General features: G+C 39.7%; 2 protein-coding genes across 10 annotated transcripts in view; one reads left to right on the forward strand and one right to left on the reverse strand.

Moving 5' to 3' along the window:
- TEX10 (testis expressed 10) overlaps positions 1–15,971 on the forward strand; it is a 61,926-nt gene extending 45,955 nt beyond the window's left edge. For both annotated transcript variants that reach the window (XM_075494229.1, XM_075494228.1), the window contains exons 12-15: positions 10,866–10,946; positions 13,126–13,307; positions 14,305–14,515; positions 15,727–15,971. In XM_075494229.1, the coding sequence (XP_075350344.1) occupies positions 10,866–10,946; positions 13,126–13,307; positions 14,305–14,515; positions 15,727–15,840 (588 nt within the window). In that variant the 3' untranslated portion in view covers positions 15,841–15,971. The remainder of the gene's footprint in view (positions 1–10,865; positions 10,947–13,125; positions 13,308–14,304; positions 14,516–15,726) is intronic.
- A 222-nt stretch (positions 15,972–16,193) lies between these two features.
- INVS (inversin) overlaps positions 16,194–27,548 on the reverse strand; it is a 103,984-nt gene continuing 92,629 nt past the window's right edge. For 4 of the 8 annotated variants that reach the window (XM_075494219.1, XM_075494222.1, XM_075494224.1 and 1 more), the window contains 3 exons: positions 21,108–21,340; positions 20,024–20,104; positions 16,194–17,137 (listed from right to left, as the gene is read on the reverse strand). In XM_075494219.1, coding sequence (XP_075350334.1) covers positions 17,022–17,137; positions 20,024–20,104; positions 21,108–21,340 — 430 coding nt within the window. In that variant the 3' untranslated portion in view covers positions 16,194–17,021. Of the gene's footprint in view, positions 17,138–20,023; positions 20,105–21,107; positions 21,341–24,835; positions 25,948–27,548 lie in introns of those variants that run through there. The other 4 variants (XM_075494220.1, XM_075494221.1, XM_075494226.1 and 1 more) reach the window with 3 other exon arrangements.

A 27,548-nucleotide genomic window follows, 5' to 3' on the forward strand; every position in this document is an offset into this window, starting at 1 on the left:
ATACAGAAAGAAGAGTGTAACAGAAGTTTTTAGTTGGATGATTTATTCTGGGTTTTCATGGCAATCTTTTGTGGCTCAAGAAAGCAGTATAGCAGATTTTTCTCTTCCAAATCATAAAGTTTAAGTGATAATTTACTGAAACTAATGATAGTCCGAGGCATATATTGCACGTGTGCTGTTATGTATCGACTAGTATTTTAAGCAAAGTTATTATTTGGTGCCATGACTGGCACATATCTTTAGATGTCCTGCCTTCAGTCAGTTGGCCTGTGGAGCAGCTAAACTTCCTAAGTTGTTTCACTTTGTCTCTTCTGGGCAGTAATGATGTGTTTTCCCACCAAAACACCTTTCTCCAGTACTGAAAGACTAGAATGTTTTCTCTCCCTGTCCTGTACAGAACACAGGATTGTTCCTCTGTGAATGTACCAGAGAGATTACTTGCAAGTGTTTCTCAAAGAGTTAGCATGATCCCATACATCTGAAGGGTTTATATATACTTTACCTGCTTCTGAAAATGCCACCCCTCACGTCCTCTTTCTTTCCTCTTTTTGCTTCTCTTCCACAAATCTATCAAAGTTGGTGGAGAAACCACACAATAGGAATGTTTTCACTTAAGGAAGGTGAAGTAGTTTGATTGTAGGTATCTTCTTTGTGCCTTTGGTTCCTGGTTGCAAGTTCGATTTACTTCTCCTGCCACAATCTTTTTGGTGTTTTGGTGCCATCAAGGAGAGTCATTACTTTTCAGAAACTTGAGACTTGCTTTTGTACCTTTTCCTGGGAAAGATACAAAGTGTTCTCTCAGGTTCTCAGAAGTGGATGGCAGTCATTGAGCAAAGAGTTGGATATCCTTGGTTAGTAATGAAAGAGGATTTGGACATCCTATGAAGCATTGCAGTACTTCTGCAGTTATGTGTCAACCTAAAGTCTTTTCTGGAGATGAGGTTATGAAAGAGAGAATGGGAACAAAAATCCCACGCGTCAAAAATCTGTGTGTGAAGAGTGATGCGACCTTCTAGACCCACCTCATTTTGTAGACTCTTAATCAAAGGGAGTTCTGGACTGCCACTTACAACTCTGAACTCGAGAAGGAGATTGGAGGCTTTTCCTCGTAAGCATGTTCATGATTGTGGGAGGAAGTTTCTAGTAAACCAGGTTACATCGGATACACCAAGGTTGCGATCAGGAATAGTCAACAAGGATTTGTGAAGGGCAAATTGTGCTCAACCAATCTGTTGGCTTTCTGCAACAAGGTGACTAGCCTGGTGGGTGAGGGGAGAGCAGTGGATGTCCACTTAAAAAAAAAAAATCAGATGTTTAGCCTTTTAGATGACTCTTTTCTCTGTGTTTAAATATATGATACAGTGCTGTGTTCATTAAGTTTTAGGGGTGTTCTCTTTACCTTCTTGAGTACCATTCTCCAACCTTAAACATGTTGACCCATAATTCTATTTCATGTTCAATTTGTAAAGAAAACATTCTGGGGACTGTAGTTCATAAAAACTTTGGGATTTGGAGGCTGGACCATTTTAAAGAAAAGAAAAAAAATCCTGGCTTGGGAAAAACCTTTCATTTCAAGATTTGCCAAAAGTTGCTCTACTTTTTGTAGAGCAAGTGGTTTCCACGAGGTGTTGAACAAGCTACTCTCCTCTCAAAAGAAAATAAACGAAACTGCAATAAAACTCCCCCAAACCCAGAGCTGCAGCCTCTGGGGAGAAGAAAACTGCCAGCAAATCACGAGGCTCTTCTAGGATGTCTTGAAAGACAGTGTCATATGATAGCTCTATGTGTATTGAGTTTGAGGGAGGTAGGTTTGGAGACCACTTTCTTCCAAGTAGACGTAGTTCAAGGTATGACACAATTTCGGAATAAAAATATTTTTAGCTGTGTCAGAAAATTATTTTATTTAAATAAAGAAGTGCTACAGGAAATAGTAGAACCCAGCTTGAGTCACGCTTTTGGTGGAACCGAGTAGAGCAGCACAGCTTCTGACTGCTGAATCTTTCATTTTTTCCCTTGCTGGATAAGGAAGTTTATGGTGATGCTGTACTGTTAAGCAAAATATTTGTAGTGGTTTAAAATACCTAGTAAGTGAGAACAGCCCTCTGTTGGCTGCAGAGCAGGCAGCATTCAGACCTCTACTTTATGTTGAGGATTGTTCATTTAGAAGAGTTCTCACTGTGTGGTTGTAATTCAGGTTTTCCTCATAACAGAAAAATACTTTATTGTGGATGAAAATAAATAAGGAACGCATGGAGTTACGATTTGACAGCCTAGTTTCCTGTGAATAAATGAGACTAGTGATCAGATTATTATTAGTTATTATTAGTCCGTCCATCCTCCTCCTCCTCCTCTTCCACCACTAGTTTTGTCTAAACCATTGGCTAGTTTTTGGCTCTCTGCTAAAAGAAGAAAGTTGTAAGTTTTTATGAAAATAAGCAGGTGGAAGAGAAAAAACTCTAGATTAGCACAAGGCAGTTTATAATTCGGTTCCTGCATCCTGCTTGGCAGCAGCCAGCTGACCAGCCTGCACATGCATCGCTCTGGACCAGGCTCAGCAGGTGCTGTTGCTTGGCCCGCGGGGGTATGGGGGGTTGTGAGGCAGGAGCAGCTGGGGTTACAGTGCTGAGGAAGCAGAAGGGATGAAGGGTCCCAGGCATGAATCTGTACGAGGCCACGGCTTGTTGGCTTTATTGCTTGCTGCTCAACTTCGTTTTCAAATCCAGAGGAAGGCAATCCCAGCTTTCTGTCACTAGCTAGCTGTACTGTGAGTGAGTGGTATGTATTTCTAATGGTAATGAACTGTAAGAGGGGAATTTAATGTATAACATATACATACCAGAGAGGTGGAAGGAGAAAAGATGTGCCTCTTGAGAAAGAGCAAGTTGTGTAAAGGGAAAGAATGACTTGAGGCCATTTTCAAATGGCAGTTTGGACTTTTGGAGTGTGTTAATAACCAGTGCAGTTGGTAGCATGTATCTAACCGTAACTGGTGAAAAGGCCAAACAAATGCACTTCTGATGGGAGTTAATGCTTTTAAGTGGTTTATAACAGAAACTGTTTTGAGATGGTTACTGTTTATGACTTTTTTTTTTTGTCTGGAGACTGGTAATTGGCATAGTGGAAGTCTGAAGCCATGTAATTTTTTTTGTGGAAACTTTTAGGTAATGGTGATTTTTCACTTAAGGAGCAGTGCTTAAGAAAAGTGTCCCTTTAAATGCCATTTTGCGCAGCTGTAAAGGTTAAATGCCGAAGTATTTCATATTTTGTCTAAAAGTTATGTTAAATGTGGAAACCTTTTGTTCCTTTTCTGGAGCAACTACTTAAAATGACTTCTGCCTTATTAAAGCCAATTATTTAAAATCATACCCCTGTAGCTGAAATAGATGGGGCTCCAGAATAAATGATTGCAGCCTTAGGGGGGAGGCTTCAGTCATCGTTCATTTTAACTGTGCCTATAGTGTTTGTCGGTAATATTGTTCACTCCCCTGTAATTGAATTGCTGTGCTAGTATCGAATGAAATAGCGCCAAAAGGAACGAACAGTTTAACAAGGTAACAGTGTATACATGATAATTTCTGTTGTAATATTTGATGTTTGTGACACTTGAACATTTTGGAGGGGGAAAGCAAAGGATAATTCAAAAGTTCTGCTCGAAGTCGAGATTCTAGAGTTATACTGAGCACATAACTGCCTTGAAGAAATAAAATACTCAACAAAACATTTAAAACATTTAAGAGCAAACAGGGAAGGTCAGCTGCTTTTAAAAGCAGTCTTGAATTCAAAAACCTTGGGATGCTTATAATGTGATATACTAATGTGTGTTAAAAATGGAAAAGTCTTATAAGTGGAATAGAGTTGGGAAGGCTGTATCTGCACTAATATGCGATGGAAAATTATGACAAATCATTAAAGATAGAAGGTAAATGCATGTAAAGTCCTGCAAGGATGTTTGTCTTGAGAAGTAAATGGTGGTGTTACAGTGCTGAAACTTAACTTTAAGTAGAGATTAACACTTGAAAAAACCACTAAATTTTAAAAATTAATATTTTGAGTTGAAGTTCCTGTAAGATTTCAAATTGTGGTCTTTATTGAGATTTCCAGATTGGAGTTACACTGGGGATAAAAAGCAGCTGAGGGTAAATAGTATCCCTTCTGAACTAGAAGTATGCTATAATTTTTACCCTCTTTAAGGAGGATAAAAAAATTCTGTATAAGCCCATTAGTGTTTTATAAAACTACATTGTATCCTAAGTTTAATATTTAGAAATGAAAATAATGGGTTTTTTTCTTGAAAAGTAATGCAAATTCCAAAGCAACAAGAGAAATTACATAAATAAATGTAATACCTCCTAAAATGAATAAAGCTCTTTTTCAAAGGTCTCTTCCATAATTTTCTTAAGATATAAAACTTAAAACTTTAAAAACAAACAAAACAAACAAAAAAACCCCACCACCAAAAAACCCCAAACAACCAAAAAAACCCTAATAAAACCCAAACACCAAAATATAAACCCCCAAAAACCTAACTTGATCTTTGGGCCAGTGCTCCATTGTGCCTGCATCTTATACTTCCAGTGTATCTTGTGACATTTTATAGCTGGGAGCTCACACATTACTGCATGTAACTAACATGAATTAACAGCTCCACGGTTACTGTGCATTATGCTATAAATTCACATACTGGTTTGTGATGCCTAAACTAAATTTGCTTAAAAAGACAGGCCTTGTGGAACAAGAGCTAGTTTCCTAAGTGTATGGTTTTCTATGTTCTCAAGTCCTTTTGTTTGGTGAGGGGGCAGGCAGGTGAATTTGGAGACTCGTACATCAGACGTTCCTTTGACCATCCTGCATGTGGTCTGACGGGGGCATCCACGAGGAGGAGGAGGAATTGGCTGTGGTGACATTTTATAGCTGTGAGGAAGCTGCAGGCCTATGAAAGAAGGACTTACTATGGCTGCAAGAGGATGATGCAAAAGCTCCTTGGGTAGCAAAGCTATTTCATGGTATCCTTTCTTTGAATTTTGTAGTAAGATGGCTTGGAGAAGAGAACCAGACCTGTGCTGTTTTTCAGGTACGGCTTCATCTCCTCCTGCATAGCACATTAGCTGTGGAGCATAAAACCGGGTTTTGCTCACAAAAGAATAATATTTTCAGAAGTGCCCATCGCTTAGTGAGGCAGTACGATTGTCTCTACCCCATAGTTCTCTGCCTCCTGGCACCATATCTTGCTGGTACCCAGATTTAAACACGTGATCAAATTGTTGCACAGTAGGTGAGCAGCGGTGATTGCCACCCATGTATTTGTGTCAGTGGCAAATAAAGGTAACTTCACTTGGTTTAGTCGACTTTTAATGCAGGTTTAGCATCAGACTGCGTGTGCAGCCTAGGAATCTGCATATAGGCAATCGCTACAGTTCAACAGATGCAAGGTAAGTTTGTATGCTGTAGTTACTCTGTTTCCGATTCAGCAATTAACTGTGCTTCATAATCCTAAATCTTTGGAAATACGTACTCTACCAAGGTGCGGGACACAATACATGTTCTTAAGTATTTGTAATTCTTAAACAAGTTTCTGCCTTCCTGTTTTGCTATCCTGTATGTAAAATTAGCCCCATGGTGGTCCGTGTCCCCCCCGCCCCCCCATTGCTCACCTATGTATTGTTCTCCTGCAGACTCCATTCCTTCTTTTTTGCTTTTTCTTTTTTTAACCTAGGTTTTGTTTTGTTTTATTGTGATTGCGTGTGGGGTCTGCGTGGGGTTTTTTGTGTTGTTTTTTCTTTTTTTCTGGAATCACTGAATCAGGAATACCTTTCACATCCGCCCCTGTGAGCTTAGCCAAGGCAGATGAACAAAGATCTCTTGCTGTACGCAGCTTTCTCAACAACTCAGGGCACTGTTAATATTGGCCTGTCAAATCAATTTATTTCAGAAAGAGAAGCAGCACCTGTCAAGGGAGTACACTGCCTGATAAGCTAGGGTGCTTCAGGGGAAGCTGGCCAAGCTTCAGACGGCAAGCTTCATTGCCTGCCCCATCACCTGAAAACTTCTCATTTTCTACGCTCTGCAGCAACATGTTATACTGGATAGAGTCCCGCTCAAAACAGTCATTTCACAAGGGCTTGGGAACTGACTGCAGAACAGCCTGTTACATTTTAGTTACCCATGTTTGAGGTGGATGTCGATGTGGATTAAAAAAATAGATTTTAAAGTTCACGTTAGGATATAGTTCTGGTGCGTGCCAACTTTCTTTTTTAATAAAATCACTTCTCTTGGAGTCTGAACGGTCTTTGGTCTGATTCCACGTGGTGGCTTGCTAAAGTACGTGATCCATTATTTTATCTGCTTGCTTGGTTCCTCTCTGTGTTCATGCTTGTGTGTGTCTTCAGAGGAAGGTGAGTATTTTTCTTTGAAAGAGAGAGTACTTTGCCGCATGATTAGGCTTGAAATTATATGCAGATTTCCCCTGGAGAATTCCTGATAAAATATTTCCCTTGAGGCTTTTTGAGTCAGGAATCTATCACGTTTGGGAAGCATTGAGTGATTTAGGTAGTGGAAACAGCTAAATAATGAACAAAACCTTACTCTGTTCATCATTTGTGTGTGTTCCTGTTGCCATGAGGGCTCAGATTGGGACTGGGCTTCCTCGGTTCCTCGCAACTCTACCTTTTGGAGTGGAGAGCATCTTGCAGATAAGCAATATTAAACTGATAGATTCCTCTGATTGTACATTAGAGCTATGAAAAGCCTGTTTCAGTTGGGATTAAGAGGCAGTCAGGTTGGCTGTCAGCAGCAAAAATGCTTTTAACTCATCCAGTTGAAGAGTAAAATCCTCCATGGTGTCAGGAGCTCCAAAAAGCCCAGGGACTGCTCCTGGGCTGCCTTCCCAGCCTTTTTCCTGCCTCCCCACCACCCCCCTCCCCCTTTTAGCTGGCTGCTGTTGGAGTGAGTCTTCAGTATGGCAGGCAAGGAGGCCTGTGTAGTAAAGATTTCCTGAAGCACTAGTAGGGAACCTGCTGTTGTAGTTGTGTGGCTCATGAGTATGATGGGTATTTGGGCTTGTCTGATCAATAAGGTTTGGTTTGAAAAGCTGCCAATGGATTATGAAGCCTGTAGGATTTGCTGCGTAATGCTAACGGTTAATCCCTGTATTTAAGAGAATGTTTTTCTTTGGCTTAATTTACTCAAGTGGATATTCAAACAAAATTAAAAAGAAAAAAAAAACCAAAACCCCAAACCCCCAATCCTCTAAACCAAACCTGTTATAAAATACTTGTCTCAAAAAGGTATAAAAACCCCCTACAATCAGAAATGCTCATTCTCTGTCCATTCACTTCAGTAATACTCTGAAACAAAACTACTCTGGCTTTAGTCCAAAACCAATCTATGAATGCACCAAAAATGTGATAAATGCTAATCAAATGTAAAATAATGAATCAGCTGTGACATTTTATTATGGAAATTAAACATAATGCAAACCCTTGCCTAGGGAAAATAAATTGTCAGGAAAAATACTAATTTTCATGTGATAATTAAGTTTTCTTTGCTTTTCATTTCCATGTCTAATAATGTTTCAGTTTCACTTTTTATAACAGGCATTTGTTATGAAAGCCATTTCAAGCAGGATTTAATTTAGGGAATTGAAAAGGATTGCCACTCCCACTTAATCGTAGGAAAATAGAACTGGATGTAGGGAACGGTTGTGCTATTTTGAGGGTCAGAAGGATCTAAAAGGTTGGAAAAGGAACTTGCCAATGCACTTTACCACCACTCTTCTGAGCAAGTATGCTGCTCTTCAATGGTATGATGCCCGAGTGTCGGTGAATTGTAGCCGTTACAAAATGCTGCTGCAACTTGTCATCTCAGGGAGAACCTCAGTGGACCGATAGGCCTGTTCTAGGGACATAGTCCTAAGGTGAAGTAGTAATAATGGTTTTATTAATAATGAAACCTTAGTTTGCTGGGTGGGCCTGGTGGATTTGCCTTCAAGGTCTTTAATTTGTTGACCTCACGTGGGTATGTGTTGAATGAGAAGGGATCTCCCTAGCTTACTGTGTCCAGTATTATGTGCTCATAAGCATGTGGCATACCCCTTTTGTAAACTTCCTGAGCTCTGTGTTATGAGCAACAAATGTCTCCTGCATTTTCCCTTTCATAATCATGCTTCCTTATTTCCATCTCATCTGCATTCCCAGCCAGCTATGATCGTCATTATTTTTTGTTGCTGTTTGGTTATATTTGTTTTCCTGCAGCGGTTTTCATCTCTTTGCTGTATCTGTAAGTGACAATAATATCCCTTCTTGGGTATAGTTTTGCCAGCCTAGGCGGGTTGAGTTGTTTCCGTTGACACCTGTAAGACAGGATCTCTATTTTTGCAATTTTCTATGTCCATTCAGTTTGAATTTACCTTTCTTGAAAATGAGTGACTCCTGTTTTGCACAGTATGTCAGGAATAATCTAAGCAGGGTCTCACAGAGTAATATTGAACAGATGATCAGTACTCTGTCCGATCACTTCTATCGTGATTATCTTTATTTTTCCATCCTAAAGTGACATTTGCCTGTTTCATGGTTGTATTCCAACCACCTTGTGGTCAGTTGTTATGCACAGAATTTTCTCCTCCTTTCCAACTGTTAAAACTCCTAGCTGCACGCAGAAGGTTTTATTAGTTTCCAAGCGCGTGACCCGCCAATTTTGTTTCACTGAATTTTTTCTGTATCTGTTATTCATCAAACCCATGCGATCTTTTCTATAGGTTAGTCCAATCCTCCTGTCGTGTCAGTGTTTTTCAACTTTGAGCTGTCAGCCAACAGATTTCATCAATGTAGCTTTACCTTTTATGTAAGTGTTACTCATTAAAATACTAGGTCGGGTGGGCATCAGAGTTTGTCCTTGACATGACAATCCCCAGTAGTAACCTCTGTCTCAGCTCGACTTTACTCCTTGACCCTGCTAATACGCAAATGTTTTAAGTGTGTTTCTTGGGAATATTCCGGAGTACTTCATATTTTATCACTTTCAAATTGCAGTGTACAGAAGCACTACCATATCTAGGATGGAGTACAGAGTTTTAAGAATATTATTTCATTATTAAATAAATGTATAGTATCAAAAATAAGGGTATTCAGTGCAAGAGTATCTATAAAATGGTCTTTTAAATAGGCCTACTAGTCAAACGAAATACTTGCACAATTACACCTGTAATACTGATTAAGATGAGCAATGTCCTGACAGCCTGACAGTATTGTGTTCCATGAAGCAGATGTGTTAAGGATCTCCTGAATTTGGCCAGCTCAAGCAGGGCTAAAAGCATGTGTGGCATGTAATTTTGAAGAAAGCTGAGCACACTTTTGTATCACCACAGGTGGTATTGCTTGGCCGTTTCTGATTAAACCACCACTGGCACCCACATTACTCAGGACTGAGTTTTCATACCCCAGGTCCTTGAGCTAACAGTTTTCCTAACCTTTCCTTTCCTTGGGGTCTCTCTTCAGCTGGAAATGTTGTGGACTATTATTTTTGACACAACATGGGTGAAGTTTTCTGTTTTGTCATTATCTCTTGTTTAGGTGTCTTGACCTGCCCTAATTCAACTTAAGTCTCAAAAACCAGGACACTGTCACAGAGTTTAATCCCTCAAGTCAGATCATTCTGTGAAATTTTTCTTTAGCTCTTCCTTCAGTCAGCAAGGTATTGTTTTTGCTTAGTCGAGATGTTTTGTAAAACTCGGGGACTTAAATTCTTCCCTCCCTCAAATGTCTGATCTTGCTGTTCTCTTTCTGATTCCTTAAGCACAAACAGAAGATTTCATTCCTCATGTATTGGTTCTTCCATCTTCCTTGCCCTTAGCAGGACATCATGACACACGCACGCTGCGCACGTTGCTTTGTGGAGGCTTCAGTTGACACTGGTGGGATAAGCAATGAACGTAAACAGAGGGAGGTCATCCAGCTCTCTGACTAATTTGCAAATTATTGGAATAGATGGGAAGGAAAAGAGGAACAGAGAAGGCCATCTGGCGAGGACTGTAGTATAGCTTACTAGCAGATCTACTAGAGCTCTGGTTTCTTTATCCTATCCAGGAGCCATATAGCATTTCATGGGGTCTTGGTCAACTCCTCTTCTCCTGCCTCTTCTCCTGCCTCTTCTCCTTCCTTTTCTTTTCTTCCCCCACCTGGCCATTCTCACTCATGTTTTTTGCTAAAAAATGAAGATCTGAGTCTTCAGTTCACTACTTTTTTTTTTTTTTTTTTTTTAAAAAACCTCTTTCTGTCATGCTTCTGGGCAGCTAATACAGTTTGCTAGTGCCTGATCATATAAGCACCAGAAAGTTTTTGGTCGTTCATAAAACAAGATTTCCCTTTGTAGTATTACGTTTCGTATCATCTTTGAACATGACATTTTTGGTGGTGTAGAAGAAAATAAGTTGGAAATGGATCCTTGCAACTTTCTTCTTTTGTTATGTCATTTTTCTGTCCTGCTTGATTGCGTTTCTTCTGTTTCATGCTTGATAAAGTTATTTGGGAAGCTGTTTTCTGAAATTCTTCAACTCTGAGGAAAGGCACGTGGAGGCTTGGTGTGGTGCTGTAGCTGGATAGGATATTTTTTGCCTTCTATCACATAGGTAAAATGAAGAAAGCCACTACCAAAAAACCTAATGGTGTAGGCCGTCATTTCTTTAAACACTGAACAATTTATGTTGACGATGTTACTCTTACACACTGTAAAGGATCAATACTTTGAGACAAAGCTGCTGTGTGGCCCCATAGGTACTTTGTATTTAGGTCTGTCAACAAAGTATGACTACACAGTGAATGGTTGCTGGTTGCATTAGAGTACTCAAATATAACTTTGTTTTATTTGAACAGATGATCTGTCACAGCTTGTCCACTATACCTTCACAAAGTCAGTGTTTTGACATTCTCCAGACTGGCATCTGTAAATACCTGGTAGGTACCATTTTGTCTTCTATGTTAGCTTCCTTGTGATAAATTTTGTAATGGTCTTATTAACCCTGAAATCCGCTTATTCCATATATTTCATGTATAATTTCAACATTTGCAAAAATTTTCAACAAGATTAGCAGAGTTTTAAAAAAACAAAAAAATCTAAGAACTGTGGGTATCCAGAGTTACATGGATTTGTTTGCTCTGATTTGTGAATAGTTCAGCTTGTTGCCAGGCCAGCTGTAAATGAAAGGTTTCTTGGTTTGCTTTGCTTTGCTTTTCAAAAGAGCGACTAGCAGCTCTGGATGAGTTTTACAGTCCGTCTTCTCCTTCTAATCCTGAACAATCCCTGAGCTGAGGATGGGGATGGCAAAGCCAGAGCTGGGTAAGAGAATTGTAAGGGACAGAATTTGCAGTTACCTGCGATGCTGCCTGCCGAGAGGGGGGACCTGTCTGTCCTCCTCTCGAGATGTTTCTGTGATCTAACAAGTATCCACAGTTCCCTGTATGGAGGCCTACTGAAAAATTACTAGACCAAAGCTTCCATAGGGAGTCGCTTACCTGTAACTGTAGTCTGCATTTTTGGGGGTAGGTGTTGACCTAAACCACAACTTTCAAATCAGCTTATGTGTTCTACTATACTGTCTGTCTCTTTGAGAGCAAAGAGTTAAGTGGATTTTTATAGTTGTTTAGACTGCTGCCCAAGATCTCTAACTGGATAATGATGATACCTAACAGGGAAGAAAGGCGTACCGTGTAGGCAACATCCTATATGGGAACTTATTTGAGCAGTCTTATCTACTGGATTTGTATAAATTGAAATGTCTGTGTTCACATTATCTTCCGGACTGGCTGGCATGTTTCATCAGCAGTGTTGGCTAATTCGATCTTCAGGATGCTTCTTTATATGCAGACATCTGTCTAGCTCGCTATCATTATTTCCTATTTGTGGTTGGTCAGGAACATCATTATTAGTTTTTATTATCTAGTGCCTCAATGTCCTGTAGTATTCAGCAGGGTCTTGGTGACAGTTGCAGTGCATCTTCTGTCACGCAGGAACACCGTCCTTCTCCTACATGTGCCACTGGCTGCTCCAGAATCAGCTTGGGACAGTGATCTGCGCCCGTGGCCTTGCAATACACCTAGTGCCTTATATTGGAAGTATTTAGAAGTTTGAACCCATGATTGTTCTTTACCTTTTACTTCTCATGAGTAATCATACCCATGAAATACATTCCGCATTTCTGTAGCTTGTACTTCTTTATTGATCTTTTTCTAAACATTTCTAAAAGAAACAGCTGACCTTGTTAACTGAACCAACTGCCTCTGGCTGCTTAAAACAGGGTACTTGCAAGTGAGCAAATTAGGCTACTTCAAAACTCCTTAAATTATTTTTTTTTTAATTAAGATAAATGGTGCCACATTAGCAGTGCATGGCGCTTTTTATGGCTTTACAGGACAAAAATCTAGGATACTCAGTAGCATTTCAGAAATTAAACTGCTCTTTAATTCACTGCCCCTACCCAAAAAAGATAATTTTTTCTAAATTATTTTATTTATCATGCCTATAAAATTCTTACTCAAGATGATGCTCTCATTTTAACAACAGAAGAGTATCACCCCAGCTGCGGGCCCACCATATGTTTCATAAGCTTTAACTTAACTCTGCTCATAATGCTCTCATTCCTGTCAAGACTGTCGGATTTCTAAGGAGACTCACCCTGATAACGATCCAGTAGCTTTTCTTTGTGGAGAGTAAATCCGAGTTTCCTTCTGCCTCAGTGACTGCTCACTGCTGTTTCAAGACACGGAGGAGCTGCCCTGTCCCATGACATCTGCTTAAAAGGAAAGACCTGTTCTGTCCAAAAGATTCTGTTTGTGTCTGTACCACCTTTCAGAGCAAGGCTCAAAGCAGCGGGTTTTTTTTAAATACATTTGAGATGAGAGTTTATTTCGGAGGGGATGGAATGAAGATGCCGGTTTAACCTTCTGTTGGCATAGGTAACAATTTCTGAGGAAAACAGGGATTTGAAAAAATGCAGTAGTGTGTAGAACTTGAACAGAAACAAAGTAATACATGTCATGATATGAAGGAGATTCATTCAGCTCTAGACATGCTTGTATACCAGCAAAAAAACTTGCGTATAAAGTGATGAACTTGGGTTTGTTTGTTTTAATACAGGTTGGATTGGTTGTAATACCCGATAGCACAGCTGGATCTGTTCTATGTGCCATAAATAAGCTCTTGGATCAAGCTTGCATCCTAAGTGAAAACCTGCACAAGTTCTTAGCCTCTTGTTGTTACAGTCTTCTGTACTTTCTGCTAACTTTAGACAAAGAGGATGCAGAACATGTACAGAAAAGGTAATGCTGCTTTTCTTACCATGTTGTCTCTGCCTTGATACCCACAAGTATTTAGACATGTAAAATGAAAGGATACCCTGCCATCCCCCCAATTTATTTAGCTCTGTCTTTTGCTTACCTCAAAACAGTACCTGGATTTAAGAAAAACAGCTGCAAAGTTAGCTGGAATTATTTAAAACAATAACTAAAGAAGCTTTCATCTCAATTTGTTCTAGTTGATATCAGAACTATCCTGACTTTAGAAAGGTGGATGTTTATACCTTAATCTTTAGCTTTAGCCTTTAGTTTCATTAGATACATTGAAAAGCAACATGCAAAGGATTTGGCTTTATAAGCTTGTACTCTTAACTGACTTTATATTTCAGCTCTAACAAAATTTCTCAGGCATCATTTTATAGACTGCAAATCCAATTGGTATCTGTAGCTTTTGTTTTTTTAAATCAGATTTAAATAAGTTTATTTACCTGTATAACAGAAATGTCTTTAAACAGCTTAACCTTCAGATTTTTCCTCTAACTGTTCCACGTACAGGAAAGTTGTTCAAAGCTTACTTAAAATTTACGACGTGTTTTTAAAGCTGGAGTCCTCCTTCACTTACTGTATTTAATGACTTGTGTATCCCAAAAAGCTGATTCCATTGTTTGATTTCTTATGAATCTTAAATAAAGATTCAGGTGTACTTGAACAATGACTGAAACAAAAACCTCTTCCCAGCTGCATCAAGCAGAAATTACACTCTGTAAGAGCCTCAGCAACGTTTGTAGCTCCAGGCCAGGACCTTAAATTTTTTCCAGTGCTGTACATAAACTTGAAAATATTCTAAAGTTAGCATTTTCTGGTACAAATTTTCTGCTTCCGCACTAATTATGGTAAAGGCAATTGGCATGATTGAATTCAGAGAGGCATGTTTCCTTGTACAGCTGTGAGGCTAGTTCACAGCAGCATACTTGAAATACGTGTCCTCGATCATTTCAGTTTCTGTCTCTTTTCCTCTCAGGGATATGCTGTGGGGATCGTGTATTTCTGCATTAGCACTCCTGCCACGATTACTGAGACTGATGCTGCAAAGTCTGCAAGTGAGCAGGATCTGTCGGGAAGAACTGCCCGTTGTTGCTCAGTTGCTTCGCTTACTAATGCAACATGGTCAGCTCAGGAGCCATATGATCACAAATGAATTTCTGGTGCAACAGATTATCAAGGACATCATGGTATGAAACTTCTTGTTGTCTCCCACAGATTACAAGGCTATTACAAGGTTTAAAAATTACTGTAAACACGAAGAGCAGATGTTTAGCGAAACACAAGTTATGATTGTCTTTTTATTTGTCTTGGAAGTGCAGGCTGTGTAGCAGGCAGCTACTTGGCCGAACTCCTGTGGTCATTGCACAGATGAGATGGTTCTGAAGTATAGCTTGCACCAGTCCAGCGGCCCAGGACAACAGCTGGCTTCCTAACAAAATGCACTGGAAGTGGATTACCTACACAGCCTGTCTGAGGGAGAGCTGTCCCAAAATAACAAACTAGTCTTTTCTGCTTATTGGAGCAGGGGTATATAGGTGTACGAAGATGTTACTAAATCAAACTCTCCTAAATATGTACGGTGCGAAATATATTCTCTTTCAAATATTGCAAAACCCAGTGCTTCTCTTCATGTGTCTTACGTTCCAGTGGTTTTGAGACTATTACAGTTGCTTCTCTCTTCAGGAAAAAAAATCTGAAACTGCCTTTGTGCAAAGCTCTTGCTAGTTTTGAGCACAGAGAGTTTGTATGTATGTTTGAATAAGCCGCATGTGTCCAGAGGTCTGTTACCAGAAACATAACGTCAGTGGTGGTGAAAGCAGATGTAAGAGTATCGTGCAAGTTCTCTAACAGAGAATGAGGTCGTTGGTTTCCTTTGGTGTTAAAATGCCTCAGCCAGTTTTTGTGATGTTCCACTGCGGGTGGGTTGTGTGTGGTGGTGGTGGGTTTTTTTAACCACTTACGAACGCCAAGGAGAGTGAATTACTGGACCATGGGCTATCTTGGTCAGTTGGTAGCAGTTCTCCTGTAGACTTGGGGTATTGAGTGCTCCTGCTTTAGTAGAACCATGCTCATTTGCATTTTAATTGACTATAAATTGCAGAATTGGAAAGTAAGCAAGCCACTATAATTAAGAGTAAGGAAATCACATCTGGTGTAATTCACACACTTCATAATGTAACACCAACTTAGTGTACCAAGTGGTAACACTTTACTATTTCAGCTTTAACAGACGTATCATGTTGAAATGTACGAATGAGAAGAAGAATGTCACTGTGTGCAGGTGAACAAGGCCATCTTACACCTTTAACAGTGCACCTGATTAAGGGTAAAAACAAAGCGAAGCTTTGCAAGTGCTGTTGGTGACATTGAGTTGTACCTTTTTTCCCCTTCTTTCTAGACACTGAAGAGTGGTGAAGTTCAAGAGCAGTGGCTAACGGACCTCCATTACTGTTTCAACATCTACCTTGCCTCTCATCCCCAGGGACCTGGCCCTATAAACGCGGTATATTAAAGAGGTCGAACTGCATTTATTGTAAAGCATTTACTTCTATTTAGTTTTGAATGGAAGATGTTGGAACAAAGCTTGTCAATTTTTTTGTAAGTGAAACAGAATAAAAATTTTACAGAGAACTGCATTCCTCTACTGCCTTTCTTTTCAAGCAAGTAGACCTTACTGGAAGTTGTTTTAGTAGATGTGGTGACCACAGTGTGAGGGGTGTTAAAGAAAATCCAGTCTCCTTGAAGCTTAAGAGCTTGCAGAGAAACAGACTTACATTGGCTCCAACCACCTATTATTTCGAAGAAGCATATTAATTAAAAAAATTAGAATTATGTAATACCAACTAGAAGAAAAAATAGAAAACAATATACGTTGAAACTAGAGTAACATTTTTTTATTTTTGCTGAGTTCATATTTTTAAATACTTTGTGCGAGGTAAATACTGTACGCTGGCAGCTCCAAAGCTATTATAAGAACAAGTTTTCTTCTAGAACAGGTCCCATCTTTTCTTGCTTTCTGTAGAAACTCTTTTTGTGCGTGTATAAAAAGTTATTAATAGGGAAAAAAATGGGTGATAATCTCAAAGGGTAGAAAACACACCCCTAACAATTTCCATAGGCTGTGGAAAGCAATTTATTTAATGAGTGTTTTTTGTCAACATCTCTACTTTTCCTTCCAAATCCATAGCTAGCTAAGAGACAATTGTTTCTTTAGCACAGAAGGGGAGCATGAGGGCTGTTCTTCTGTTCCTGTTTCAATTTTGAAATTCATTTAATAAATTTGAGGTGAAATGGAACAGCAGTCTTTCAGAACTGTTACATCTTTAGTACAGTCTTCCCTCTCCTTTGAAAACCGTGTTTGAACACATTCAAAATTCTTACTTTTGACAACGGAAAACTTTGGGAGGCCCTGCAACTCTATTGTAATGCTGGGCTTAGTGCTTCATTTTCTGTTTCCAAATGCAATTCAGATTTCATCCTGTCAGTAAATAAATTAACAGTTGCATTTAAAAACTAATTTGTACACAAAATAAAATGAGTCCAACTCCTTAGAAGTCTGCTTGGCATGTAAGCTGAGATAATAGAAAATTGAAAAACGTGTTCAAGTTTAATATGTTGTAGATGACTTGTACATTAGGAAAGATAACAGTTGTACTGGAATGTGCTTTTTAAATTCCAAACATGCACTTTTGCTTAGTGCTTGAGTCTTGTATTTTTTGATTTTGCAGCAGTGGTTGGTCTCATGTTGTATGAAAATTGCTTTGATTTTCCCATGTTCTCCAGCAAATTCACACACTGTAGGTTATTTACTGTAAAAGAACAAAATGGTTTTGATGAGTAACTCTAGTGGATAAAAAGAAGTTTAATCTACACTGCATTCTAGATTTCATAAACAATGAATCTACCAGGAAAAGAACATGCCTTTTTCCTGACATCTCCCTGGTGATCACCTGTAAATAGAGTTCGGTTTCTGTGGCAGCCGGTACAGCTTACATAGTATGCTACTGCCTATAATAATGGTGCTTGAGATTTACCCTCATAAATGAATGAAGGTTTCCAGGCTGATGGTTCAGTCACTAACAATGCTCTTGGCTGAGTTTGCTGAAAAGCAAGAGATTTTGTTGAGCAATATTTAGCAACATTAGGTACTGGGTCATTTTGAGAAGGTAGGAGGAAACTAGTCCAGGGCTAAAGCAAGTACTCTGAATTATTAGAAAGCAAAAATGAATGTCAGCTGACCATTTTCTTCAGTTCTGAGTCTGGCTGAATGCCTGGGCTCATTCAATGTTTTTTTTTTACTGTAACATGCTACAAATAATATGTGTGTGTTTTCCTTTCCCAGTTGTGTAGAGACTGGATGCAAACATTTCAGTGCTTTATCCCATTCTAGCCAGGGTCATCCCAAGCGCGAATCTGAACATTTCATTGCGGGGTGAACCCAGCACATCTTAAGGATGGCTTTCTAATGCCAAGTATTAAAACCTCCTCCTTTACAACTCTATAAACACACTTGGATGTCTACAGTGAAACAAAAAACCAGCCTTATCTGTCTGGCCTGCTGCAGAGAGCCTCTTTAAATGCCATTTACTGAATTGACGAAAGGCATCTATTTCATAAAAAAATACTTTAAAAAAGTTACAACTTTCAGGTTCCAAAACATTGTAATTGTAACTATCATAAAGGCCCTATTTGCCAGAATATTTCGAAGCACCTACCCAATGTCCGTATATCCCGTCACACACTCCTTTTCTACCTGTCACCCTCTGCCCCCCTTGTTTATTTGCACGTTTCTTTTCAATACCTTCTGCGTGTCCCCACTCCAAAGTGCTTGGCCTGCTTATGCCAATAAGTTAACTGAGTTTGGTGTCAGTCTCCTGTTACAGATTTGTCACTGCATGCTTTTTCCACTAGCTCTATGAACATTAAAACTAGGGCTGACAGTCAGTCTTCACCTTCCCACATGTACCTTCTGCAAGAGAAGAATCAAACTGAACAGTCCATTCTGACCTACTCCAGGCACCTACGTCAGAAACAGAGTATCTGGCATTAGCCACTGACAGCTCTGAACTTTTCCAACAAACGTAATGTTGTCATGCACAAAGGCAGTCAGATGAAAAACATGTTATTGTCTTTAAGTGAGGGCTAAGGTTCCCTGAGCTCCTATTAGGTGAATAAAAGTAGGTAGTGTTCTAAAGGAACCGGGCAGAGTTCCTATCGCTATCCTACTCGTCACCAAGTTATGAAAGCAAAGGACACTCAAAGCTCAAAAGAAAGCCTTTTTATTTCAGAAGACAGGGAGATCTGTTGTCCTGAAAAGTTAAACGAAGAGAAGCATTATTTGCTAAAGCTCTTTTAAAATTTAGATTAATGTCTGCATGAAGAGGTGGCAATCAAACACCTGTCTGGTCATGCCTCTTAATTAAAACAGTTTTCAAACAGTCAAAGAAAAAAAGCCTCTGTCTCTTAGCGAGGCAGAAACTCACAATTCTAATGAACTCAGGGATAGGTCCACTGGCAGATTTCCTTTTGACTTAATAGTTTTGTAAACGAATTGGAAAATGTATTTTGCTTCCCTCTGCAAATTACCTGAACTGCTGCCTCCTTGAAGCATTTGCATTGTTGCTATCTAGCTGTGGCCTGCCTCTGAACCACATGTGATACAACCACAAAGACCAAATGACCAACTGGGTGCTAAATCTTCACATGGTGAAGGCCTAACGTTACCATGGCTCCCATATGCATATTATGTATGCATAATACACTTGAAAAAATCTTAACAAATGCTGTTTAGTAAAGAAGTGGTAGGAGAGATGACCATGTACTCTCACTTCATTTTTAAGCTATCTGTCAAATAATGCCACAGGCATAAAAGTTCCCGCCTTTAATAACTTTGATAATACTTTTACAATCTGTGTTCTTTGATGCCATTCTGTATTACGCAGTGTAGCCCCATCTGTCTGCCTGCACGGCTTGACAGTCCTGATCGTGCCAGCCCTACTGCCCTGATACCAGTTCCATACATAAAATTTCAGTTACAAACAGAACTAAGGCTTTCCCAAGGAAGACCTTGAAATGACTACATGGCTTTTGAGTTAAGCAGCAAATAAATGCTTGAGTTCATTAGAGCCTTAAAACTTACTGCAAGTAAAATTCTATGAAATACTTGAGCGTCTGTGCACAGTGCAGGAACCCCATTATGCCATTTTAGAAGAAAGGGCAGAGATCAGGTGAGTAACTTTGGATTGTTCAAGTTTTTGTCTGTGCACTAAACCATGTATTTCTAACAAACAGGTGTGTAAATTGTTGGCACATGTAGCAATCTGCTCTCTTTACTTCTATAGGACTAGCAAATACTCGTGCTGCTGAATCGAAGTATGAGCATCTGTAAGCGATTTTAACCACAGGTGAATGTTAGCTGTCTTATCACTGTGCAAGTCCATTATATTAAGGTCTTTCCTAGTAACAGCCCAATGAAAACAGGTTTTCGTATAAATGATTCAACGTAAGGATAAAAGTACAGTGCTCAAATAAGTCCAAAAGTAGTGAGAGAGAGTGTGCAATCACAACAGTTTGGTAGTAGTTACGTGTTTTGATATGAGATCCCAGTTCTTCAGTGGATTTTTTTCTTTTCTACGATGAAACCAATCTCATATATATATAAACATTAAAGTATTCTTAAAGTGTACGTGTCCTACCTGAGACCAGCTGCACATCAGAAAGTTTCAGCTTAGAAGGAGGTCTTGTTGGCTGATAGACTTTGCCTTCCTGAGAACGTCCTTTAAACAAACAATATGAACAGCACTGTGTTTATTCATATAAAGATGTGGTTAGGTATAGCTATAAACTATTTAACTAGCCTACAGCATTATTTCATCCTAAAAATTATTCTCATTTACGATGAGAAAACTCATGAGATGTTCTATATGACAGAAAATTGTGACAACCACAACTGAACTTTAACTAAAGTTAAAATACATCTTGCAGTTGCTATAAAAAAGAAGGAAAATAAAAATATTAGCTGTATTTATTTACTTATTTTATCCTTTTTGGCTATCTACAGGGCCATGACAGAATTGACTTACCACCTGGTAAAGTACACACAGTTAGCACATCCTTACTCCATCAGTGATCCACACTGTAAGGGAACTCAAGGTTTAAAAGCAATGTTTTTCCCCTGCCCTTTCTTCAAGATGCATTCCTTTGCACTGTGCACATTCAGGCATAGTGCAAAGCAGTGCAGTGTTATCACAAAAGATGATCTTGCTCTTCCAATAAAGACCAGCTGTCTTCAAACAAGAAAGTTATTAACACGGAACAAGACCATATTCTTCAAATGGAAGTATTTAAAAAACAATACAAACCCAAGAAAAGTTTAAAACGATGCTTAAAAAAAAAACCCCATGATGCAGATAGCCACTGTGCATCGCTACAGGCAGCTATCCCCAGTTTAACTGCTCTATTCTCTTTCCACATTGATAAATGTGTGCAGCTCTGGCAACAGAATTATTTGGTTGCTCAAGACCCTTGCTGGAATAATGCTATGTGGTGATTCAAATAGCTTTAGCAGCAGCCATTTTAAATCACAGAGGTATATGCTTTTTCAATCTGAAACAGAAATACAATTACCCAGAACACCTGAGATTCAGACTAATTGTTATAAATCCTTGAAATCCCTGACGATTACGTAAGAAGTGTATAGAAGAATCAAAATACAGAGAACAGTCTTATAAAAATAAAAGCGTAGCTATTTAAAATAAAGTATAGTGAAGACAAAATTACCATATATCTGCTTAAGGATGGACTGCTTGCTGGTTTTTATGGCTGAGCTGGTTTTGTTGATAGATTTCAGATTTTTACATGAAGGAACTGATTTCAGAGGGCTATGGTTCAGCTGTTTCTTCCAAGCAACCTGAATGAAGAAGGCAGCTGTCTCTTGTCTCCATTTGTCTTCATCTTCTTTGCACTGCCGCTTAGCACTAAGAAGCTGAAACAACTCCTGTCTTAGCTGGTAACTAGAGAGCAGAAAAGAGAAGAGCACTTGTTTTAGGTGACCTGTTTTAACTTCGGTGCTTTCCACGCATCAGTTCACATGGTGGATTACATGAGTAACTGGGAAAACAGAACTCCCACTGATGTGCTAAGTCATTTAGATGAGAAATATTTGCTCAGAAGAAAAAGTAGGAGCTGGGTTCAATTCTGGATGCATCCATTATTTCACATAGCTCATAAAGATCTGGCATTACAGTTATCAAAAGTTACAGTACTGCAACATCAGCTTATCAACTGCTTTATAATATATAGAAAACCTGGAGAAGACAAAACCTGTAAATATTTATCATATAAGAGTATAATCAATCCTGTTTTCTCATTTTCACTATATCCACAGCTTAATAACACCAAATTTTCTCGTGTGCCTTACCACTTTGTATTCTCAGTCAATCAGTGCAAGAGACAAGCCAAATCTACCTCTTAGGGGTTCAACTGCACATTTTTCTCTACAGGAAAACTCAGCAATTCCTCAGGAAGACTGAGCGGTTTTCCATCCCTTCTCTGAAGATGCTCCCTCTCACCTTGTTTTCAGCAATCTGTTCTTGCTTTTTTTCCCTCCCCTTCAAAGGCTCCCTGTCTCCCGAACCAACCTTGCCACAGCTGCTTTGATCTTACACGCAGTCACAGCCCTGTTCCAAGTGGCAACAGTAGATTATCTGACCTTCTTCCCACTTCAGTGGCTAATGGCACCAGCAACAAGGAGTTGTTTGCTTTTTTTTCTTGAATCAGATATAAGTATTCAATCAGATACTGGCATTTTGCATAATACAAGGCAATTAACTGGCCTAGCAATTAACTCTCAATCTTCCCAGTACGAACCTGTCACAAATGAACACTGAGTTAACACTTGTAAAATATTAATTATAAGTGTTTGGTAACGGGGCAAAAAACATTGATCGTCATCCCCCCCAGGTTCAAAAAGGCTTCTACTGGATGCCCCAGTAAAGGGAATGAGGAAGGAAGGACCAAGAGGTGATTTTGTTCTGTTGCTCCATCTGCAACAAGTTCTAAATTAAAACAAAAGACAACACAACCAGATACAAATTGTTTAAATATATGTTAGAAGCCAATGAACGATATAATTCAAACAAAACAGCAGCCGTATATAGAAAATGAGTACATAAAAGCACAATAGAATGCCAAGGGGGGATGATATGCTCACTTACAGCCCCAATAATTTCAAACTTTCTATAAGCTTAGTAAATTACCTCTGTGAAATTTGCTGGGTGAGACAAACGTATTTAATCTTAATTTAGTGGAGCTTCAGAATTCAGGCATGTACCGTTACACAGCTCATTAAAGTAGGTAACAAATGTGGGGAGCAACTGCATCTTACCAATAAATGTCCGTAATGCCTGCCAGTTGCAAAGCACTGTATGAATTCAGAACAGGAGCATTATTAAGAGGCAGAAGAAAAAAATTATTCAGTTTTGTTAAATAACACGTCACTTACTTAGAACTTTTCAACAGGCTAAGAGAGGAAGAGAAAGTGAGGGGGGGGCACAGTTACAGTGACTTGCTAACATAACTTGAGCTAAAGATGGGTTATGTGAATACCGCTGCAGAAAAACAATTGGAGAACTGTTTTATCCTTGAGCAGAAAAGAATACTAAGCTATTCTCTTGGAATGCGGTAATTACTGCCAGAGGCCTTTGCTGGTACGTGAAATGACCCATTCACAGGCACTCCACCTTTGCGCCCAGCTGCGGTTTCATGTTTGTAGAGAACTTCTGGTAGTTTTTAGCAACAAGAAAACAACTGTGAGGCTCTGACACTGAGAAGACATAGGCAGTTATCTTTGGAGCGTGTGCACATTTTTTTAATTCAGCTCTCCTGTAACATCGTTCTGATCCTAGTGAGAAAAAAGAATGGGACTGAGTTTGATGCTCTATGAATCTGATGTGGTGCCTTAACAAAATAGCCAATGCTTAGTCAACAAAACTACTGCACATAAAAGAAACATGGAATATATGTGCAGAATGACAAAGGTGACAAATGGTATTCAGATTCATTGTTACAGAGGCTCTAATCTTAAAAAATACTGCTGGTAAAGTATGCGTATAGCAACAATATATAAAAAAATACAGCTTGACTCCAGCAGGAGAGCAACAATGACAGCAACCAACTTATTTCCAGCTTCTGTCGACTCACTGTGGACCCTGGAGAATGGTACAGGCCTCAGTGCCCCCCAAGAGAGAGCAAGCCAGACACGGAATCTGTAAGGCTCAACAAGCAGGATAAGCAATTAACCTTTGGCAAGCCCCACACCTTAAAATACACTTTTGAGGACTACATGTATAAAGTTTGTGGACCGTGGGAATTGAAACCTTTTCCCGAGAAAGGCAAGTTTAATATACTTAACTAGACCGGTACCATTGTGTTGTAGCTCACAATAGCTCTCAATAAACTTTCAGTAAGTAAATCATGACTACAAAATTTGCAGAGTGAGACAAATGTATTTCATCCTAATTTAGAGAAATGCCAGAACTCAAGCATGTACTTCTACATGTTGCTAATGTAGAATTATACATTAATGACGTATAATTCTATGGCTGGCCACAAGTACATGCTATTTACCAGTGCAAGCCTGGACCCAAAAGACAAACACAGGACTGAGTGGGACCCACAGCCACACAGTAGGTTCCTGCTTAAGAACTATAATTTGGTGTACAGTGGATGGGAAATTAGGTATTTCAGAGAGAGTGTCAGAATAGCTGACATAGTAGTAGTCAGCACATACAGCTGCCTAGCGTGAGCTAGCTGGAAACACTAACCACGACTTCTTGGCAGGCAGGTGTCACCATCTGACTTGGGATCCACATCCTAAAATACCCACACCACCTCTTTTTTGGAGGTATATATATGAACTCTGCTTCAAAGGAAGAGGCAGACCTCTCTTCTTTTTAAAAATAAATATTATTGCTGTGGTAATAGCATGGAAATTGGGAGGAGAAAATCTGGTCTAATTTCACAGCTCTCATCATCCATATGAGTTTCAAAACACTCAGACAAGAAAGCTCACATTGAGCTTGAAGCGTAAGCAGAAAAGGCAGCAGAACTGGTGGGCCTGGGAGAGAAAATGCAGGAGGGAAACATGGCTCTTCGTAACAGTGCAGTGCTCTCACCTCAGCATCGCTGCCCAATGAACTGTTCTGTGTTCTGCATGAAAACATTCACTGAAATAAATGCATTATGATATTGCTGCAAACTCTATGAACTCCATCAAAGCTCTAGCAACAGTAAACTGTCCACAGACGTAACAAAATGACAGTGGAGGAACTGCCAAACTAATCTCTACTGCAGTTTTGCGGATTTTATGATCCTCCTTAGTGTTCTATAAAATGAGTTATGCAAACAGAACAAATATATTTATTTTTCTTTATTAATTCTTTAAATAACAAATGCCATTTAAACAATCTTTAATCCCCACAATTTCCAAAGTGGTGTAAGTAAGTGCCTGCGCTTCTTGCTGAGATAACACACCATCGCTGTTTCCCCAGGTGGATAGTTTAGAAAGATCTATCCAAAATCTTTAGATAGTCAAAACTTTAAATGGAATGCAAAGATTTCTACACAGGTAAGCTAGCTCGACACAAGGTTTCAGATCCCAGTTCTTGTGAGGAAATTTGCACAAGCACTCACTACACATCTTTATGCTTTGCCTGAAAGCTATGGCATGCACGTACTCCTCTGTAAGGATTTTAATTCTGTGTTAAGTGAAAACAGCATAGCCTTCAGAAGCAATAGTGTCACTTACGGATATATTCTCCTAACCTGCTCCTGACTTACCTTAGCTTTTAATATCTAAAAGGGTCTGGATGCATTAGACAAGAATTTGGGATCTAAATTAGAAAAGAAGGCCAAGGAGGACATTGCCAGCACTTAGCGAACGCTTTACATAGCCAGCACTTTCCAAATGCTTACATAGCATTTGGAAAAATTTGGGAAGGCAGGCAATGTTTATTCAGCCTCTAGCAAGCATCAGAGAGAGCTGATGGCAGAAGTGGTGGATCACAGGGAGAAGAAGTAGCTGCTTTGCTTTGCAGTTCAGTGTGGATATGAGGAATACAGCACAGAATCACAGAACCACAGAATGGTTTGGGTTGGAAGGGACCTTCAAAGATCATCTAGTCCAACCCCCCTGCCATGGGCAGGGACACCTTCCACTAGATCAGGTTGCTCAAAGCCCCGTCCATCCTGACCTTGAACATTTCAGGGATGGGGCATCCGCAGCTTCTCAGGGCAACCTGTTTGTCACCCTTATCATAAAAAATTTCCTCCTTATGTCCATTCTAACCCTACCCTCTTTCATTTTAAAACCATTGCCCCTTGTCCTGTCACTACAGGCCTTGGTAAAAAGTCTCTCTCTGTCTTCCTTCCAAGCCCTCTTTATATATTGAAAGGCTGCAATCAGGTCTCCCCGGAGCCTTCTCTTCTCCAGGCTGAAGAACCCCAACTCTCTCAGCCTTTCTTCACAGGAGAGGTGTTCCAGCCCTCTGACCATTTTTGTGGCCCTCCTCAAGATCTGCTCCAACAGTTCCATGTCTTTCTTGTACTGGGAACCCCAGAGCTGGATGCATAAATAGCAAACAGAGAGCAAAGTTGACAGAAGTACAGAAATAGGTGATACTGTACAAAAAAGTCAGAATTTTCACCAAAAAAAGAGGCTCCAAAATGAATTAAAAATACTATGTTCCAAAATTTTAACTTTTCACTGGAATGGGCATGTACTCAACAAAAGCCAGTGTAACTTTTATACTCCAACAACAGTGAAGAGATAACCTGGAATATTACTGGACTGCACATCCAGCCTCATACTGGGAAATATTTAGGCTGATCAGTAAAAGAGCTGGAGCAAACAGAAGTATTTGCTGAGCCAACACAAATGTTTAAATGGCCACATTTCAGTTTAGGAACAAACTGACTGCCAACTCGGACCATGGGGCGTCTGGTCTGGTGTCCCTTCCCTAGTAATGGGCAGTGTCAGCTCTTTCTGAGAAAGACAAGACACTTCATACTTCATAAATTAACTGTAAAAAGCAATGGGAGAAATACCAGTTCTCAAAACTCCACAAATAAGCAGCTAGTAATACGTGTCTCTTAGCTCCCTGGTGTTTTGTGCAATAGGGAACACAGGTAACACTCCACCTTGCAAAACAAGAAACAGGATTTTTTAAGCCAGGAAGCATCACTGCAAGCAGGCAGCACAACCTCATGCCTCTTTACTGCCTTTCAGAGCTACATAGTACTTGGCCACAAGATCTTTTCTCGTCAAAACAGCAGGCCTGTACAATAACCATTCAGAACTGTTCTCTCTAAACTTTTGGTCCTGGCCTTGCTTGATGCGGCCCAGAGGACATTACTGGAGTGGCTGAACAGCCCAGGCTGGCTGCCTCCTGCGGCCGGACGTGGTGACAAAGAGAGCAGACCCTGATGCTCCAGCTGCTGAGCGCTCCCCTCTGCTCCACGCTGTGGCTGGGCCGGTTGGATGCGGATGCTGCCCTGCAGTGGGAACACCCGCTAGTACTTTGCTCCTGGCACAGCAGACGGGAGAAACAGCCCCTCTGAATTTCTCTGCGAGGGAACCAAAGCTTCCAGCATGACCCAGAAGGAAGGCTGGTCTACCAGCAACTCAGCATTTATTCTGCAGGCATTTGGGCATTAAGACCCGATTCTGCTGTTGCAGGAAACTTGCAGGTTTCCCAGGGACTAGTATAAAGGACTTTACTACCCTCTGTATGCTCCCAGACATCTGCCAGCTGCTCCCTTTGATACAGTTTGGTTGGGGGAACAATTTTTGCATCGCTACTGAACTATACCATAGGGCATGAGAGTTGAGTTCTCAAAGGAACTTTCTTGTTATTTTTTCTTTAATTGAATACTAAGAAATATTAAAACATATATTAAACTGTTAAGCTAGAGACCTGGAAAGATCAGTTATTAGTAAAAATCAGCAATTTATAGTTTTCTGCATCCACATAAAAACTGAAGAAAATTTCAATAAAAAATAGGAAATAAGAATTATGTACATATTATATGCTTCACCTATAGCTGCCATACTCTTCCTGTCAATTTTGATAAGAAATTAAATATTAAGGAGCACATATAACAAGAATGACTGTATTTCTGAGGTCAAAACTCGTGCATTCATAAAAGCAGGACAATGCTGGG

The sequence above is a fragment of the Mycteria americana genome, chromosome 2 (assembly GCF_035582795.1).
Source record: "Mycteria americana isolate JAX WOST 10 ecotype Jacksonville Zoo and Gardens chromosome 2, USCA_MyAme_1.0, whole genome shotgun sequence".
Lineage (NCBI taxonomy): Eukaryota > Metazoa > Chordata > Aves > Ciconiiformes > Ciconiidae > Mycteria > Mycteria americana.